The sequence below is a fragment of the Mustela putorius genome, unplaced genomic scaffold (genome assembly GCF_011764305.1).
Source record: "Mustela putorius furo isolate JIRA1106 unplaced genomic scaffold, ASM1176430v1.1 tig00003834_pilon_pilon_pilon, whole genome shotgun sequence".
Lineage (NCBI taxonomy): Eukaryota > Metazoa > Chordata > Mammalia > Carnivora > Mustelidae > Mustela > Mustela putorius.
Genome location: NW_025421987.1, coordinates 80,710,254 through 80,731,347, shown reverse-complemented (window position 1 = coordinate 80,731,347; position 21,094 = coordinate 80,710,254). Strand labels below are relative to the sequence as shown.

Genomic DNA, 21,094 nt, shown 5'->3' with positions numbered 1-21,094 from the left:
TCAATGCCCACATGTATTACTAGTCCAAGGAAAGCCCAGACTTCCCCTTTGCAAAATTTATGATAACTGAAAGCAAAACCAGTTTGCTTCACCCTAACCTCACTTTTTAGGTTCTGGTCTTTAACTGATTTGAAAAAAAATCTGTCTGCATGTACAAACACATTCATACATGTAGGTATATACATATATTTCTGCTTGAAACACATAATGCCTTATACGTAAAAGCAGTTAATATTCAAACAGATATGTCTCTCAATATTCATCCATTTACTGGGGCCGAAAAGTTGCCTTTTAAGAATAATAGTTTCAGGTTTTCAATCAACTATTCTTAGTCATTATTGGTAAGAACTCAAGTTCAGCTAAATTTTGAGTATTAGGAACACTGGTTTGCTTTTAAGTATTCAAAAAAAAAGGCAAAATATAATTATCACAGTTTTTGTTGTTGTTGTTTAAAGTACATAGTACACTAAGGATTGTTTGGACACAAGTCATTTTTTCTTTTTCTTTTTTTTTAATAAACAGCGTGATGTTACAGACTGCAAAGTTAAAAGAAAAGCAGACATTGACAGTTTCTGATGAGCACAAACAGTAAGTGCAGTCACAGGCCAAACTTCTTGCTAGGAACAGCAAGACTGGGAAGAGGTCTTAAATTTAGTGACACTATTATTCTATATTCTCAGTACAGTAACACATGCATCTTGCTGTGTCAAATCCTTTTTGGGCCATCATTAAAAGAACATTTAAAAACATTCTTTTCCTCATGAATGCATTATACCATAGGACTTCAATTCACTGAATGACAAAATATAGAGAAATAGATTTGGTACAATAAAAAAGGCAAAAAAAGGGTGGTGGGGGCTTCTCCCGGAACAGAGTCAACATTTGATGTGTTAGTAGTAGTCTTTTTTTTTTTGATAGTGCCACATTCCCCAAAATATTAAAGTACTCTATTCCAAAAGGATATATTTAGATTTTATTCAGCCCAATTAAGCCCAAGGACTAAGTCACATTGAAACTATTAATTGTATTTGAAACTTAAGTTCCATAGCCAAAAACATTTCTAGAAACCACATGAAGTTCAAGCTCTCCAACCACTCTTTGGAACAAAAATTAAAACTGATAAGGGGCTTTTTCTTATGAAATTGGTAGATCATGATGACGACATTTGGAAATTCATACTAGAATGAAGAAGTTTAGTCTTATTAAAGAAAATATAAAACAACAAAACTTTTCTGCCTCCTTGTTTACCTAAAAGGAGGAACAAAAATAAGAATCACCTAAAAATACACATGACTCTTAGCATAACCACAAAATTATTGTAGTGACAGATTAAATAAGGTCTCAGATAGATTTATAGACTTAATTGGCTTACAAAATGCATTAAAAAACCTTTCCATACTTATCAACGTGAAGAATGGTGTCTACTGTTGGTCTACTGTTGGTAGTGAAAATCAGTTACCTAAACTACCTAAATGTACAATAGACTGATTCCCACCCCTGCAACCCCCCCACCCGCCCACTAAAACTCATTATGTAGTTGTGTAAAAACTAAGTCAGAAAATTTCCTTATGGCTCATAACTGTCACTTTATGCTAACTAGCATGGCTGTAATATTAACAATGTCTAAAACTAAGGAAAAGGAATGGCGCTTCATGAATAAAAAGGAAGTGTGAAACTTTTATCAGTGGAATACTTGGACGAAGTGAGCTTATTTGAAAACTAACATCCCAACTTGGGAAACTCCTAATAGATTCTAAACACTTCTGAACTTTAGAACCTGATGTTTACACCTTTTATAAAAGATGCCTCTTGACTAGGGCTAGCAAGCAGTGTGTACACAAGTAGAAATGTGTGCAAATATACACACACCAATTTCACTAATAATAAGAAAAGAGAACACAACTAATTTTGAATGCCAAATTCAAGGATCCAGTACCATAAGCCTCCTGGCGCTATAGTCTTTCCATGGCTGGAGCGATGATTACATTTTAACCCAAGTTTTTCCCAAGTCTCCAATGCCATTAAAAATATGGCATGCCAACTCTTGACTTTTTATAAATCTAAACTATAGTGCTCTGGAAATTTCTCTAACATCAGAGCCTGAAGTATTGAATTGGGACTCATTTATTATTATTATTTTTTTCTTATTAACTCTCTGAGGTAGTTACCAAACCCATTTCTTCAGGACCATAGTTATCTTGAGCTAAACCCCATGATCTTTTCAGAAAGTGAAAGTAACTTTTGAAAGAAAAGAAAAAAAGGCTTCCCAGGCCACGGCACATAAGATACACTTATAATTTTAATGTAATAATTAAAAAATAAAATGGTTTGGGTTTATATTTTTTAAAAACAGCCCAGCTGCATTACTCTGTCACCAAGAATTGTTATTTCAAGATCCCGCCAGTGCTGAGTTTTATAGGTCAGCCTTCACAATCATCCTTGATGAAGAGTTAGTTCCCTCATGGTATGCAAATATACTCACAACTTTCTGCCTTCTCTTAGAAGGCTCCATCTAAGGCTTCCCTCAGAAGTGCCTCTTCTGAGCAGGATGGATATGTAGAATGTGATTCATTCAAATAACTCCTCCCTGTTCCACCCTCTCCTCCAACATTCCCCTCTTCTCAGAAACATCTGAAGTATGAAAGTTGTTTTTAAATAGCAGAAGCACCAAAACCCATTAACACCACATATAGTCTTTAAACTGAAATATTTTAGTGATGTCTTGGACATCAAATTGATTTTTTAAGGTGGATTCTGAGTGTGTGGGTCCAGCCCAGGTCTGCAGTTTGTGCAGACATAGAAACAAAAGAAAGTTAAAACATTCAGAAAAAGTTAACCGCTCGCTTTTAAGATAATGCTGGAAATCAAATTTTTTCAAAGAATTGGCAAGCATGGGCTATTGGTCAGAATATGAATTAGGTGGATTTACAAAATCATTAAGAAACAAATCCAAGTTTATGTGCTGTGAAATTTCCATGGTTCTTTTAAAATAGATAGGCTGCTCATAATTTTTTTATAATGCTAAATCACTCAATTTTTGATGGAAAAAGAATACAGATGGACTGTGTTTTACCTATATGAAAATCACCAATCCATTGAAAATAAAATCCAAGAGGGTATATACATTCTAATCAAGTCATTGATTATTTTCCTGATTAATAAGAACTACACTTTACACAAAATACTTTGTCAGCAGCTGTTTTCATCAAAAAAACCAATATTCATAGTTTCACAGTTGAAAAAATTACACATTAAAATATTTTACAATTCATTGTATATTCACCAGGTTCCCATTTCCTAATATAAAGCAGATTAGAAGGGAAAACCTCAAAGTTGATTACTTTGACAGTGAGTTTTACAGAGGACACTAAGAACCACAAAAAGCTTAGGTTCTATCATAAAATAGTGACCAAATTCCATTCTTCTTTAAAAAATCCAATTAAAAACATCTTTTTTAAAAACCAAATTCTACAATATGATTAACAGATTTCAAATTAACAGCAGTCTAAAAATCTTCAAAATAAATGATTTTGTATACTGAGAATATGATAAAAAGTTAAAACATAATTTTCAGATTATATCATATTAGAATATGTTTAAAATGAGGTTTTATTTTCTTTAAACCTGCTTTTTTTTTTTCCCCTCCAAAATAGTCATTGAAGGAACTATTTCTCAAGTGACCAAATGAAACTGTAAAGTCTATAGTTAGATATACCACATTCAATGACAAGGATGGCTGGCCACAGGAATTGACCAATCCATGGGAAGTGATCGGACACTGAAGTACCTGGAAATGGCTTACCACTGACTTGACAGCCTAGTCACCCCCTGTAGCATTCAATTCAATTTTTGGTTCTTTGCCTTCTGAGCACTACCTGATCCTTTTTTCTTATTTTTAATGTTGTTTGCTTTAACTCTGCTTGGACTCATTTAAAATTAGCTTTGCTTTTAGCTAGATCGCTTAACCTACCTTCTTTGTAAAATCTGTCTACACTTCTTCAAACAGAATTAACTTGGTTGCAATAACTGAAAATAAATGTAAATCATGAAATAAGCTCTGTGGCTGTGTTTTAATGGAGAGGTCCCAGGGGAAGGGGACTAGCTGGACTGATGTGAGACATGCAAAAATTATGTAAATTTTGTGCAAGGAAGCTCAAAGCTTTTTGGCACTCAGGTAAAACGCTGTTCTGTTAAATCTTCAGTTTCCACCATCAGAGTTTCAGATTTGTACCATTTCATTGAATTTTCCTGTAATTAATCCCTGATATAGAAAAGACTGGGATGTTAGTATGTATTAACTGAATATATATAAAAGGCACAAAATGTTAAAGAAGTTTTAATAAGTTATGAAATCTACATCTGCAAAAGAATCTATTTGGCTTCCTGCTTAAAATGGGAGTTTAAATTCTTCTTAACTATTCCAAGACAGTTTACAGAAATAAGTTCCCCTAAATCTTCAAATTTATTTTTCTTGTTGGCAATATTATATACATGCTTTAGTGAAGTACCTAAGTCTCCAATAATTAGGCCCTTTAAGGGCTCTAAAATAGCCAAATATTAAGAGTATTTGAATTAGAGTCCCTTGTTTACTATTCAAGACTTCTATTATAGGTAACTGATTTCATAAATGAGTATCATTTACGTGATGTTGTTTTACTAGAGTATATAATGCACACTTTTTATAAAGTTGTATTCCAATAATACGCCTAATCTAGAAAACTGTCAGTAAATTATTGCACTTTTTCTGGTGTGGCACCTGGACATTTGCTAAAGCTATTTCCTAGGGCATTAATCATTCATTTCAAATACTGAGTAAAATATCAGATTCTAGTGTGATGACTAGCATTAGTCCCTACACCTTGGGTTAATGTTTCCCCAAGTGTTTAAGAATGTATCCTGCACTCAAATGCAATTTATAAAGTTGGACAGTGAGCCCTAATTGCGTGGAGATGGGACATGATCTTAAAATGGTTTAAGGTCCTACTTTTATTATCCAGATATTGCATAAATAGCCTAAAAAGGTAAAAAGTTCATGGTTTCTATTCCCCCATATAATAAAGTAGTATTCATGAGCATACCTCGGTAGAGGGGTTGAAGCAATCAAGAAGATACTCTATATTGTGTTAATTTTGGTAACTAGTTTCATGACTGAGGCATTACCAACTATAAAGGAAGATGGAGAATGGGGGAGTCATATGAAAACAGAAAGAAAGAAAACGAAAGAAGATGAACTTTAATCTGTTTTCCTTATGTAGTTATACACTAGTCATTGGTATAAATGGGATAGTGCCTGAGCCTCACCCACAGACCAAGAGGAAAGCTGACCATGCTGCTATGAACAATAAAAAATTTGGGGTGCAAAACAATGCATGAGTATGGGACAGATCATGTAAATAAAGAATATATATTAATGATAGTTTCTATAATATAAATAGCCTTTAATAAAAAAAATAATCTTTTTAATAACATTAATACTCACTTCTATTTTCTGGAAACATGCATGAAAAATGTATTCAATTCAATTGCAAAAGGAAAAAAAATCAACCTACTGTGAATACTGTACAATTCTGAAGCAAGAACTAGTCCTGCTCATTCTTTCTCTCTGATGATTATTGTACTTTGTGGGAGCCCAGAATTTCCCTGGGAAAAAAGAATCAGATTCTTGTAAATACTGTCCAGAAAAAAAACCCAAAAACACCACCTTATAACCGGTCTCACTTGTGACTGCTTCCAAAACTTTGCAGATAAGACCCCAAATCATCAAAAGGTTTGATTTATTAAAAAGGGAAAAGTCTCTGATGAAATCTCAAGAGCCCCTTCCACCCCAAGCATTTTTCTCTTCATTAAACAAGGAGTCAAAAAACCCACCTCAAACTATAAATTGAACAGCAATGAAAAAATAAGAAATCTTCATTATTTTCTAATCTCAATGTAATTTAACACCAAACTTCAGTTTCCTTGGACCTAATGCAATAATAGACTGTGTTGTGTCCACAATTTCAAAACATAGAACATTTGCAAGACAAAAAAAGAACATCATTCTTTTTCCTTCTCCATCATTTCTATATATTTTGGGGTTTTTTTGTTTTGTTTTCTTTTTTAAAAAAAGATACAAACAATCTTCAAAGTTTACCTTTTTGGACTTAAGGCATAACATGAAATTGCGCATTATTCTAAAGCTTAATTTTGAAATGAACTAGTTTAGTGCTCTCAAACCCTGTTTGCGTTTACATTATTTAAATTATATAGTATTTTATTTCTGTTCTTGTGTAAATTCTAATGCTGTTCATGGATTGTGCAATTCCTATGCAATCGGTCTTTGCCTGTTGACAGTTATTAACAGTGCAGGATAGTATCCAGATAATGAGCTTTCGGTTTCTCAGTTATCATTTCAGTTCAACGCATGCTGCTTAATTGTGTGGAAGATCCAATCCATTTTTGTTGTCCAGCCACCATGATGTGCATCATTCATTTGTTTCATGAAATATTCCAAAGCCTCTTGTTCAGTTTTATCTAAAGCTAGGGTCTTTCGAATGTATGCAATATCATCAAAAGATTGTAGTTCTGGCATTCCAGAGCCAAGCATCATTGAGAAAAGATTTATGAAGAGATTGGCATGCTGCCGAATAGCTAGATAAGCCTTGTAACACATCTCCTGAAACCTATAAGTGATAAGAAGAGTGTAATCAGTATGGAGCAAATGGGGTTAATACCTTCAGGTGTCTGCTCAAATGTCACATCATTAGAGAGGCCTTCTTGAGCAAATCTATAAAAAAATAGCATTCCTCTCCCCACTCCCCTTACCAACACTTTCTGTTCTCTTCACCCCATGCTAGGATGTAACCTCCGTGAGTCCATAAAGATTCTGTTTACTGCTTATCACCAGCACCTTAGGATAATACTTGGTATATCAGCAGTTTACTAAGGATTTATTAAATGTAAGAACTGGTCCATACCAAAGCCTTTAGGATTTAGCGTAGGACCAAGACAGAATTGCAGATAAAATGGAATTTTATACAAGGTTTTTGAAAGTACTTTTAGGTTTAAGATAGACTGATGATATACCAGAAGGTGATCAGAAAAATCATAAATAAATGCGGTAACTACAGTTTACTGATTTCCTCAAATTGTAAGACTAAAAAATGTTGTCTTAAGCACTATACATTATCAGTATAGAGAAGATATAGTCCAATTACTTAAGCAACAGTAAATAAAAACCTTTAATATATTATTTTTAAGAATCATTTTCTTGGGTGCCTGGGTGGCTCAGTGGGTTAAGCCTCTGCCTTCAGCTCAGGTCATGATCTCAGGGTTCTGGGATCGAGTCCCGCATCGGGCTCTCTGCTTGGCAGGGAGCCTGCCTCCTCCTCTCTCTCTCTCTCTGCTTGCCTCTCTACCTACTGTGATCTCTCTCTGTCAAATAAATAAAATCTTAAAAAAAAAAATCACTTTCTTAGGCCTTAATTAACTAAATAATTAATTTCAGGCCTTCACTAATTAATAAATTGGTTTTTCTTTCCATTTTTCTTCATAGCATTGTACAATACATAAATACATTAAAATACTCGGGCCAGAATGTTAATAAAACATATTTTAAATTGCTTGAAAAATATCAATTATTTTTGAGAGAGCAGAAAGAATTCTGTACTTTGTATTTTTGATTTCTTGAACTTACCTCTCAAATTCTCTTGTCTTTGTGCATTCTTGGGCTCCTTTACTAATCACTATTAAGAAATCTTGTGTCAAAACAAATGGTACACGTTCCCGTTTATAACCAAATTTTTTCTTCTTGTGATCCAAAAAGTGTCCAAAATCTATATGAAACAGCTTTCAAAAATAAAGAATTATATTATAGTTTGACAAATGCAGAAATGCAATATCCTGAATTAATAAACTTAAGAATGCCAAAACATTTTAAAAAGAGAAAGCTATTACTTGTCCATCATCTTTAACCATGATGTTACTATTGTGACGATCTCCAATGCCCAGAATGAAGGTAGCGACACAGTATCCAGCACATGAACGTGTGAACAGGTCAATGGCTGCATCATATCTACAGAGAAAAAATAAACACCTGATGAGTAGTGTGTTAATAGAGTAATCCAATCCAAATTGGAAAAAGGTGGTCAAAGTCTGTACTGAAGAGTGAAAATAATCATTGTCGTTAAGGGGAGGAAGTAATTATGTCCAAAGATTTGAGGTAGAAAGGACATTTCTTCCTCTGACTAAAGCATAGACTTATGACTATAGCTTAAGCCTTACACTTATGACTAAAGCATAAGTCTTATTATGGTAAAAAAATAGTGAAGGTGTCATAAAAAAAATTCTTCTAATCATTTTAACAATGAACTAAAAGCAAATTTTGAGATGTTCAACATTGACCTTGAAAAAAAAAAGAATAAGCAAGAAAACACATTAGATACCTAAAATTGGATGTATAAAGTTGGGTATATAGGGTTTCACCAAAATTGAAGTAATTCTGATCATTCAAAGACAAAATCTCATCAAATATTTCAAAAGGTGAGCATATTTTTTTCCCAAAATAAGTACATCTTTTCTCTGGTCTCAGAGAAATGTACACAACCATTAAAAGACTCATCTAACAAAACCTTAAATTGACGTAGGAAGAAAAGAACAGCAGACTCACATTTCTCCTTTGTTCTTGTCTTTGAGCCACTGGTGGAGTGTGTGGCTGTTAAACTGCAGAGCGCCTTTCAGGCCACCTTTGCACTGAATCTGCATAATCGTGTGAGAATTTCGCACCACCTCAATAAGTCCCACACAGTCACCAATTGACAGACAACCATAAGGTAACATTCTGAAAAGGATCAAGACATTTGCAATTAAGTGATGGAATATTAAAACAGCAAATATTTTAATAGGCTAATGCAGGAATATCCTTTCTGCAAATTTGTCATGGTCTCATGACTTTTACTTATAAAGGTCTCATGACCTTTACTCCTTTAACTTTGGTTTTCCTTTAAAATTAGAAAAATCCTCAAAATTATCTGCCATCATTTGTTATAAGCTTCAATTGAGAGAGCACCTAATTGAATATGAGAAAAGCATTAAGATTATTGTGGCAATAAAAATTTTATAAACATTTATGACTTCAAAAATATAGGTGAATTTCAGCTTGTTTAGCTGAAATCTAAATAATACTTTGGGGCAGTTCTCAAGTTTTTGGTCTCAGGACTCCTCTGTCCTCTTAAAAATTACTGAAATCCCAAAGAGCTTTTATTTATGTGGGTCATATCTACTGATGTTAGCAATTAAAATAGAGGAAAAGATTAAAGTATTAATTCATTTAAAAATAAAAAAAGTGGTATATGGTAACATAAATAACATCTTTTATGGAACAAAGAACCTTATGTTAAAAAAAAAAATTCTTGGGGCCCCTGGGTGGCTCAGTTGGTTAAGCATCTGACTCCTGGTTTCAGGTCAGGTCATGATCTCGTCGTCATGGGGTTCCGTGCTCAGCACAGACTCTGCTTCAGATTCTGTCTCCTTCTCCCTCTTCTGCTCTTGCACTCTCTCTCACTCTCAAATAAATAAAGAAAATCTTTAAAAAAGAAATTCTTAGTAAGAAGAATGACACTTTCCACACTTTCTTTAATGTCTGGCTTCATAGTACTGAGCTGGATTCTCCTATATACTTTTGTATTCAATCTAAAGCAATATTTCAATTGAAGCATATGAAGAAAATCTGGCCTTGTATCATTAAGTAGGTAGAAAAAGAAGTACTGTAATAGCCTTTTCAGATAATTGTAGATATTTTTCTTTGATATTATTCCAAAATTTGACAAAAGGTAGTTTCTCAAGTTGTAATATGGAATGTGAAATCATATCAATAAACTTTTCATACTGTTACGTTAAAATCTATTAGTCTACCTTGCCTCTGAATGGAACTTTTACTCATATATGACTTTATATATCCTGCATTGGTCATTTGGAAGATATTAGTTCACTGAGTTACAAAGATCTTTCAGATGGTGATACTTTTCATTATATCAACTAAAAAAAAAAAATCACAATTGTTAATATTATCACTGATATCATCAGAAAAGTCTTTACTTTGAGAGCACTCTTAAGGCTAGTATATACAAGTTTTTCCAAATTCTCACTTTTGCTTGAAAGCTCAAATTTGATCTTTGACAACAAATCCTGTCAGTTGTTCACCTTGAAGAGATAGGCTCATAACATTCATTTTCAAGAAAGTGTCTACCAAATACCCATGTCTCAAAAAACCAAAGCTTATTATTATTATTTTTTGGGGCTTCTATTATTTTTTAAAAAATATTTTATTTATTCATTTGAGAGAGAGAGAGAGAGAGAGAGAGAGAAAGAGAGCAAAGCAGGGGGAGGGGCAGAGACACAGAGGGAGACATAGACTTCTTTTTTTTTTTTTTAAGAGTTTATTTATTTTATCTCTGAGAGAGAGAGAGAGATATCATGAGCAGGGGGGAAGGGCAGAAGGAGAAGCAAGCTCCCCAATGAGCAGGGAGTCTGATGCAGAACTCAATCTCAGGACCCTGGGATCATGACCTGAGCTGAAGGCAGATGCCTAACTGATTGAGTCATTCAGGTGCCTTATTAGTTATTCTTTAAGTAAAAATAGTGTTCCATGAAAAAAGCAGTTAGTATAGCTTGAAGCTCTAATAACCCACAAATACCTTTTCTTGATAAACCATATTTGGGTATGCAGCAGAAGTGCTATATGGGTAATTCCCACTCATCACAGTGTAGAAAAAAGGACATGTATTCAAGGGAGGTGTGAGCAGTTAAAGAGACAATGAGAAAAACATTTCAGTTAGCACATAAGTACTAAAGTCTAGTTTTTCTTGCTTTGTTGTTCTCATAAGCTACTGTCCTCGCTTTTCATCTTTCTTTTACTTCTTAAGTTCCTAAAAAGTAATAGTCTACTTATTTTCATTTTCTCAATTCCATGTAGCATAAATTCTATGCCTACCACTCTACTGACTTAATTCTTCTTATAGTTCATCATGAGTCATCAAATCTAAAGGCTTTTTCGTAGTCCTTATGCTCTTACATCCCTTGAAGCACCTGATACCGTGAATCTCTCCCCTCTTGGGTTCTGTGAATTACTTCCTCTGGCCTACCTATCCCTTTGATGATTTCTTTTATGGAATCTTTCCTTCTACCTGCCCTGGTAAATGTGGGAATTTCTTAAGGTTGTACTCCTGCTCAGTCTCTCTTACTTTATATTTTAATTTTATTCCTGCTGAACATGCTCACAGTTTAAAGAGTCAGACAGAGTCCTATAAGGCTTGTGACATAAAAAAACCCAAAACAACAAGCAAAGAATCCAAGTTTTGGCAACAATAAATAAAGATGCTCTGACTTCTTGAAAATAATTTTTTTATTTAAAATCAATTTAAATAAAAATTTTTACTTAAATTACTTAAGTTAAAAAAATTTAGAAAATATTCTAAGACTTAAAAACTTTTTGAAGATCCAACTTACTTTCCAATGATCTAGCTTAACTTTAAATGGTTTTTAGCACACTCACTCATTTATAGTTAAATACCAGAGTTATATAGTTAAATCCTTGACTCTGTCTAGCTCTTGCATTCTCTTTTGTTTTGTACTTTCCTGGGGGGAAGTGGTAGTAATGGCATGTGTATCTCTCAGATGCAGAAATTATACCAAAAGAGGAAGCTTGATTCGTATAACACTCTTTTTGGAAAGCAGAAGGGACTAAGCACAGCATCAGGAGTTAAAAATTTGAAGTTGATGACCTAATTTTGTGCTTTAGCAAATTACTTGACATGTCCATTTTTCTTCTTTGCAACAAGATGATTCTACTATGTGTCACTGATGTATTTTTACATACTACGTATCAATCTTTTGGAGGCATACAAATAAACCCTAATCTGCTCTGCTGCTGCAGCTGGAGTTGACTCCTATGCCCACTTATGGACAAAAATTCTTTTGGAGAGAGCGCCTTTGCTGGAATGGCTAGATTTGCAAAGAGAGGAGAAAAAGAAGGGAACACTGTGAGAAACAGAAACAAATTAGGACAAGATGAAGCACGACAGAAAACTCAGACATAACTGTAGAAGGCTGGGCAGAAACAAACAGAAGAGCAAAAGCTTTAAGACGAGTTCTTTTCATAAATTTTACTGTCAAACTGATTTAAGATTAGAGGTTACATAAAGTTTTAAAATTAGAAAATTTACATTACAAAAGAAACTTTTTTTAACCTCTTAACTTCTGAATGAAAACAGGGGGCTTTTGTGTCTCCTATGTTCTGTCTTGAAAAGTTCTAGACACATTCCAGACACAGTTGAAGTCTTTGCCAACTTAGAGATACCTCTTCTTGCCTTGCTGAATCTCTTTGCTATTATGCGCCAAGGAAGAGGAAGACGAATGAATGTGTAATCAACTAGTATTAATTACTACTCCCTACATTTTTTCATAGATACATGCCCCTTTATGCTTTATAACTGATGTTTACTAATAGTTTACTTTTTCAGGATAACTTTCAACATATATGTTGCCTTACTGGTTACCTACCGGAGATCAAGACCTTGATTTTGCCAGATATTTTCCATAATGCGAATTATTTGAAGTGTGAGCATATCTTGCCGTAAATCTGCAATTCAAATAATATGTATCACCGATTAATTCCATGAATGCAAACCTGGTGTCATGTCATCATGTTGCTTTCAAAGAGAAAACAAATACAGCTATATTTACTTTTCAGATTAATCTATAAGGAAGCAATATTTTGATTCTTAACCCATTTCTAAAGTACCTGCATAAACCCATCTGTATAACGATGTATTTCACAAAAATTTTAAATTATTTAAAGTACTTTTTTTTTGAATCCTTAAATTTGAACCTGTTTATAAATATTGGGGTTAACAGAATTCAGTGCTGAAATGTCGTTTCCCAGGGGAAATTCATCTATGATCCTCCCACTGCTTCCTGCCACAGTCTGTTTTCTAAGTATATTATATCCTTCTTTTTTATGATTTCTTAGCAGACTACACCTTTCTTTTGTACCATATTATAATTTTATTTTTGTAATTATTTGTTTAAAGTCTCTCTTCTCCCTGCTGGACCATAAACTTTAAGAGGCAGGGACTCTGTTTTGTTTATTCTTACAATTTGACGGCCTAGTACATCAAATACTTATAGAAAGAATGGATACTCACACAGCTAAGTAAATAATAGAAACTTATTTCAGGCCATTCAATTCTAACTTTAGTACTTCTTTACTTTTAATAATTATACATACATTTTCTAAAGGTTAAGACATTTGTTTAATATTATATATTTTACCACACATATTCCTTAAATGGCTTTCAAAAGTCTTCATGCTTCATAAATATCCTGTTTATAAAAAGATAGCTAAATTCATGCATCATAAGCTCATTAATACTCTTCCTTACCATCCCCATTTTTAAAGATGATCTCATTGTTCTGAAAGAGTAACTCTGACATGATGTCTGGGTTCTCCCAATTCAACCACAGTGGCCTTTTTGCAGAGGACATAATTCGACACTCTTCAAGCCTTTAAAATAGTTAAAAACTTCACTAGGCACCTTATTTTTAAAATTCTTTTACCCTCAAATTTATTTTAAAATACACAGACCATATAGTTTTTTGAAGTGTTATAAAAATTTAAAACCTCCAGTTAATTTATGAATTCATTTATTCAAGGGAGTATAAAGAAAAAAGTTACGCTTAAAACTTTCTTACATAATAGCACATGAATTTTCAACAAATATGGGATCTGCCATTCGTTTTATAGATACTAATTTCATTTTTGAAATGAAACCAGAAATTCTGGCCAGAAGAAGTTTTAAACTCTATTATTAAAGTAATAACACATTCTGAATAAATGCAGTTCTGAACTTAAGAAAACTAAACAGCCTATTCTACTAGGTAGGATAACGGGAGAGGGAAGCAGATGTAATTGAACATTCTAATTATAATTTTTAACTTTTCTTAAGATTTTTTCCAGGAAGGTTACTTATTTCAATATATCAATAAACCTTCCAATAAGGTACATTACCTGAGATTTCCTAGTTGATGAGCAGGATTAAGAGGAGATAGAAAACCTTGGAGAGCATCCATGAAATCTGGTCGCCGCATCTGCTCAACTAAAAACTTCATCTGTACCTGATAAATGAGCATAATCATGTTTAGAGACTGATTTCATGAAAGGTAAAACTAACCACTAATCTCTTTTATATGTTGTAACCACAGTACTGTATGGTGTATGAATCCGTATGTTTCTGATTAGAAAGGTTTCTATCACACAGAGCAACACACTTCAGGCAGAGGCAGGAGGGGCAGCACTGTGTACTCTCCTATAAGAACACTGCTAGCTGACACAGGCAATGTTTTGGCTCTAGAGCAGGGCTTGGTCAACTATGGCAGTTTTTGTAAATCAAACTGCACTGGATATAGCCATGCCCTTTCCTTTAGATACTGGCTGCTTTCACAGCAGAAGAGCAGAGTTGAATAGTTACAACGAGACTGCATGGTCTGTGAAGCCTAAAAATATTTACTATTTGGCCTTTCACAAAAAGGTTTGTTGACCTATGGAGGAAAAACTATGGAGATATTAGGTTAGCTTAGTAACTTTACTTTTAAGCTTTGCAGAAAAAAACCATATTCATTTTCTTTCTGTTTAGTAAAAAGAGTCTAGTGAGGCTAAAAGAAATTATTTGGAAAAGGGCTTATAAAAACATTTGTTAGGCTGAGTCGCACACTGTACTCAGGTTCCAGTATGTATGCAGAAACATATCTTTTTAATCACCTGAAACCAGAGCCCAGACTGCTAAGCTGTATCATGCAATGACTGCCATTTTATTTTAGGAAATCGTTACTTATCAAAAATATAAAAGGTAAGTAGGGGACAAAAAGAGGTTAGAAGCCAGGAATTCATAATCAACTAATTTTCATAATTTAATTTTAGTAATAAAGTTTGTTTTGTTTTTGTTTTGTTTTGTTTTCACTATGGAGAAGCAAGTAGCTGGAAAATATAGTCATCACTGACTACGGCAGCTCTGGCTCATGTAAAGGCATTTCTTTTTCTAGCACTATCAACCCTAATGTTAGCACACTGCTTCCAATGCTTTATCATTGTACGATAAAGCAGGAAACCACTCAAAGAAACTGCTTTTGTTCCTATGGCATTTTCACTCCCCTATCACAATCCCATTTGAGCCAATAGTAAAGTGAGTAATGACTTTCACCTTCCTATTTAACTCACTGTATCAAAGCCAACCTGTGATATGAAAATTCCAGCTAAAAGAAATGAGTATATTTGCAAATTTAACTAATATCTAGTTTCTTTTTTCTTACCTGTTACAACATAAATATTATAACTTTTTTTTTTAACTTTTATTCTTTCAAAGCAGGCTAGTCCCCTCTAGCTCATGATTCCAGCATCAGAAACAGTACAATTATTTTTAAAAAATCTTTTTTTATAGAGAGCAAGTGCGAGCAAGAAGTGGGGGCAGAGAGAGAATTTTTTTTTTTTTAAGATTTTATTTATTTGACAGAGAGAGAGATCACAAGTAGGCAGAGAGGCAGGCAGAGAAAGTGAGGGGGAAGCAGGCTCCCTGCTGAGCAGAGAGCCTGATGTGGGGCTCGATCTCAGGACCCTGGAATCAGGACCTGAGCTGAAGGCAGAGGCTTAACCCACTGAGCCACCCAGGCGCCCCCACAAAGAGAATCTTAAGCAGGCTCCATGCCCAGATCAAGCCCAATGCCAGGCTTGATCTCATGACCCCGATGTTGTGACCTGAGCCCAAATCAAGAGTTAGATGCTTAACTAAGCCACGCAGGCGCCTCCCACCACTATTTTCTAATATCATTTATTTCACCTTCAATAAAATCAGCTCAGTCACTCACTCAATGACATTTAGATTAATCCAGTAACTTTCTCTAAAATTTTTTTTTCATGCAGTATCAATGAAGATCTTGGAAAAATTCATTCGGTATTGCTAATTTACATTCTTTGTGCTTGGGGACTAATATACTGGGATTTTTTTTTTCCCATTTCATCAGAGGTGAGGAATGATCTCACTTTTTACTACAGGATGTGGTAGACTGAAAAAATGATAGGAGGAAAAGGTCAGGAAAAATCCTTATATTTCATATTCCTCAGTTACACTAGGCTAGATTACAGATCACCAGAGTGTGTGATAGTGTTCAAAGCATGACTAAGAGTCCACCTTAAACTTAGCAATGTACAAATTAATTTATTTACACTTATTTTCAGGGTCATTACTAAAAGATAAACAATGGCACAAAATAAGGAATAATAATTTTAAAAGTTAAGGCTGTGTAAAAGAGAAGGAAGGGGAAGAAGAAAGGACTAACATTTACTGGGCACTGCCTGCATTCTGGGCACTGTGATATGTGCTTCAGTGCATCTCATGTAATTTAATTCTCACTACACTATGTAGAAAGTATCATTGCCATTTATAAATGAGAACAGATCTCAAAGTCTAAATAATGTGTCTAACATTACATAGCTGAGAGGCAATGAAACTTGGATCCAAATCCTGATATGCTTGATTCTAACACCCACAATCTGCATCTACACTGGGCTCTCAAATTACCCTGCCCCACTGCAATGCAGAGTCTCAAAAACAAACTAAAGATTCACATACCTTTTGTGTTTCATCCTTCTTCTCTTGTTTGAGGATATCAGTTAAGTTAATGAGCTTTTCCATAGCCTCAACTTGCCTATTTAGGTGCTTCAAATACATCCCACATGCACGACAATAGGACTCCAAAAGAAGGCCAAACCTCTGACTAACCGTTTTATTGTGCATCTCAGATCTGAAAGAGCACAGAATTAAAACAAAACAAAAGAAAAAAACAAAGACTGAATACACACATGTATGCACACACACACTGCATTATATATATGGTCCTAAATAAGTACATATATATATATAGTTTTTTAAAAGAAAATATGAAAACCCATTTTTGAAATCCAATAAATGTTATGATCATAGTAACAATAAACTTATGTAAAATCTATCATTTGGAAGCAAAATAATCAAGAATTTAAGATAGTTTCTGGAAATATAAATTTAATAAACTAGACTTTAGGCCTACTTCAACTACTTTTCATTTACTAATCTTAGCACGAAATGTATTAACTATAGAGAACAATCTGATGGTTACTGAAGGGGAGGTGGCTGGGGACTAGGTGAAATAGGTGGCAGGGATTAAGGCGTGCACTTGCTTTAATGATGAGAACCAGGTGTTGTATGGGAAGTGTTTAATCATTATACTGTACCTATTATAATACTAATATGTAATACTAATATTATATTGCATGTTTACTAACTGGAATTTAAAAACAACTTGAAAGATATACAAACATGTAACAAGTAAATTCAGGAAAAAAGTAATAAAATGAATGGGGGGGAGTAAAGAGCAAGTGAATACTATTTGACTCTTGTGGCATACATATCCTCTTTCTACACAGTCTTTGAATTTAATTATTTTAAACTTAGCTTCAGGATTCCATTTTTATTTATTTTAACATTAAAAAAAATCAAGTTAATTATTTAAAAAATCAAGTTAATTATAAATCTTTTTAAATTTAGGAGAAGTGTATGGCTTATGATCTTACTTGGAGTATTAGATCATATTCTACAAAATACTTTTAATTCTTTTATTTATTTATTTATTTGAGGGATTGAGAGAGAGAGAGAGAGAGAAAGAGAAAGCATGATAGGGGAGAAGATCAGAGGGAGAAGCAGACTCTCTGCTGAGCAGGGAGTCCACTACGGGACTTGGAGATCATGACATGAGCCAAAGACAGTTGCTTAACCAACTGAGCCACCCAGGTGCCCAAATACTTTTAATTCTTAATTAGCTTGTTTTCTAGTAAGAAACTTGGGATTTCTGTCATTATTGTTCTGAATTCCAAGGCAGGATTTTTTTTCTTTTATGTGTGGATTTTTTAATCCACACATATAGTGAAATCAACTGCAATATTAACCAATATAAAACTAACAAATTTTACTTCGCTTAGAGTAAAATCAAAGTCTTTAAAAATATTTCAGGTCTCATTTCTATATAAAATTCAGTTTTGAATTTTCCTGCTTATTTAATACTAAAGAGAAAAACTTGAAGGGAAGCTTACGACTGGTACAATATACTTTCATTATGGAAAACTCAGACAAAAACAACAGTATATAAGTAATATTTATAGATCTGTTAAGAAAGCAAGTAACATATATCTAAAGAATTTAATGGGAAAATAATGTGACTTACTTTAAATGCCAAAAGAAAAAGTGCCCAATCCTTTGATTAGTCAATGCTTTCTTGAGTAAAAATCTCACAAGCAGGTTATCCAAATACTGTTCATATTTTAGGACCTATGTGATTAAACACAAACATAAAAACAACATTGCATCAATCAGGGTCAGTTTTTGCATGGCTGGATTTAAAGAAAATTTTTTAGAAATTAAGTAGGTACTACTGGTAATAAAACCTATTTTAAAAAAAGCATAAAGCTAGTATAGATAAAGATCCACAGTCTGGATAAAGGTGCATGGATTTAGAATAAAACATTATTTTTCTATTTTACATTATTTTACCTGTACTAGCTGAATTAGGTACTGAGAAAGCTTGTCATCTGTTAAGTATTTTTCCAAGCACCGAACAGCAAAACCTCGAACCATAGGATCTGGGTAATTACAGTCCAGAAGCTCCATAGCCTGTTCAGGTTTGATTGGAGGCCAATCTTTCACTAAGCAGTACATCTGTTATAGCAAAAACAATAAATCACATTTAAAAAGTTAAGACAATTGTGAGTGAACCCTCTAAGACAATGTCTTAATTTCTTCTTTTAAAATTAGTTAAGGGCTCTCCTTATGAATCTGGTGTTTAAAATGTTCAATTCTAACTAATTTTATTAGTGGTGTGAATGGTATTTTTTCCCACTATATTATCATATTAATATAAAACATAGTCTATTTCACCTCTTATGCAGACTTTCTGAGAGAAAACAATTTGAGTGACACATGAATTTTATACAACAGTTATTCTGTAATCTCAAACATGCATTTACCTGAGCTACTTCATCTCTAGAATTCCATTTAACAGACAGAAGCAGTTTGGGTAGAATTTCAGGGATAGTTACACAATAGTGTCTGTGTGGAAAAGACAAAACAAAACAAAAAACATTCTTGCATGTTAATCAAAAGGCCTAGATATCTAAATTTTAAACTATGTAATCTTTCCAAACATACTGAAAACTTACCATTACTAGCCTACTTTAATATCAAAAGAAATCAGCATTTAACAATATAATTCCATATTTATGCACACATAATACATAGACAGTTACAATGTCATGGAAGACAAAAGAATAATCCAAATGGAAGACAGATACTTTGGAAAAAAGTATGAATTTATTTCACAACACTACATAGCTCTTTTTTTACCCACTCACCCAACAGAAACCATGAGGAGAGTTGCCACTTCTACTGTAGTCACTGGACAAAACTTATGTTTCAATGAACTTTTTGCAGAAAGGCACTGCAACTGCTTTATTTAAATAAATCAGTGTATAATTCCTAAGTAGTGGGGTAATTTCTCCATATGTGAAAATAAAGCACTGCACTATTACATTGAGGAAGTGTAAGGAAAAAAATGGAAGGAACGCCTAAAAATTGAAATATCTAGACCAACTACATCCCAACTAAATTGATCTAAAGCTATGGGTATTTTTTTTTTAATCTTGAATTTCATTTAAAAAAGTCCCCAAAACAAATCCTAAAAAAAGTCACACCAGGGACTTAGAATTTTAAAAAAGCCTTCAAGGCTTGAAGGTGGAAGGTTAGTACCAATGCAGCATGATTTTCTAGAAATACTGATCTTTATCCACAGTTTAAAAAAGAATATTGTTTATGACAAAAAAGTCATGTAAATTATGCTTTATATATTTTAACAGGTATTGAAGAACCCGCAAGATAAGCCAAAATCAGTTGTTTTAGGGAATATTCATCTTAACATTTACCTGTGGCTCCATAGAAAATCTTTCTCTTGCTCAGTGATTTCAGATAGAGGATCTCGGGTACAAATTGCTCGGAGCTGTTCTTTATCGTTTTCTCTTAATTCGTTGTCTCTAGCTAGTCTGTTACTCTGCAAAATAAAGTAATATCTTATATGATTTCCTTTGCCATATTTTCCCCTGGATTCATGAGTGATCTACAAAAACAGACAGTGGCCAACAACTTTACACTGCTTATTAATCGTTGTGATCCAGTTTATTCTCATCACAAGCCTTTATTTTCAGGGATGGGGAGAATCAGCTTAAGGCAGTATTTGTGGAACAAATCCAGTATCTTAGCTAACATTGCCATCAGTCACAGAACAGTCACTGCCAAAGTGAGTGACCAAACTGGGATACCTGAGGGTAGAAGTAAGTAACTGACTTCTCTTCCTGATAAGGCCCCTTCCTAGTATTCTATTAACTACTCTGCTCATGTTTCTGGAATAAGAAACAGTAAAATAATAAAATACAAATGTAAATTCTTTCATAATCTTTGCTCAAATATATCCTTGTAATCACTGCAAGGCTCTCAAATTTAAAAAGTAAAAATAAGTAAGAGAAAAAAGGAAAAGAAATACCCTTGTTAAAACACTGGACGTTAAATGTTTGGAAACGAAAATAAAAACACCATAACCTTTGGTATAATGCCAAGAGTCCAAGTAACATACTTATTCCCTTTAAATACAGATATATTAACTGCATAATGAATAATTATGAATGTATATTAATATATTATGAACACAAGTACACATCCCCTTGGAACAGGTCACACATATTCCCAATGGCTAAAAATGAAAGCAGGTATTCATGCCACTTGGTTTTTATTAACATTTGTTAACATTTTATTAACAACACTTAAATATTAATTTATCCAATAGTATAAAGAAATATTATTGGCACATGTCCATCAACAAATGTTTATTAAAACATGTACCGTGTGCCTTGTTTTGTTCTTACTGTTGAGGGTCTTAAATAGTAAAAGAACCTTCACTAACAAGATTATAGTGAAAAATTATATGAACAAAT

The 21,094-nt window shown here is 33.5% G+C and overlaps 1 protein-coding gene across 1 annotated transcript in view; it reads right to left on the bottom strand.

The window, feature by feature from the left end:
* Positions 1-2,283: 2,283 nt before the first annotated feature.
* Positions 2,284-21,094, bottom strand: part of PIK3CA (phosphatidylinositol-4,5-bisphosphate 3-kinase catalytic subunit alpha) — an 82,584-nt gene continuing 63,773 nt past the window's right edge. The window contains exons 10-21 of the mRNA XM_004756625.3: positions 20,033-20,157; positions 19,082-19,163; positions 18,609-18,773; positions 18,283-18,386; positions 16,659-16,830; positions 14,045-14,151; positions 13,419-13,540; positions 12,538-12,616; positions 8,648-8,818; positions 7,936-8,053; positions 7,676-7,827; positions 2,284-6,662 (exon numbers count right to left, since the gene is read on the bottom strand). Of these exons, the coding sequence (XP_004756682.1) occupies positions 6,392-6,662; positions 7,676-7,827; positions 7,936-8,053; positions 8,648-8,818; positions 12,538-12,616; positions 13,419-13,540; positions 14,045-14,151; positions 16,659-16,830; positions 18,283-18,386; positions 18,609-18,773; positions 19,082-19,163; positions 20,033-20,157 (1,668 nt within the window). The 3' untranslated portion in view covers positions 2,284-6,391. The remainder of the gene's footprint in view (positions 6,663-7,675; positions 7,828-7,935; positions 8,054-8,647; positions 8,819-12,537; positions 12,617-13,418; positions 13,541-14,044; positions 14,152-16,658; positions 16,831-18,282; positions 18,387-18,608; positions 18,774-19,081; positions 19,164-20,032; positions 20,158-21,094) is intronic.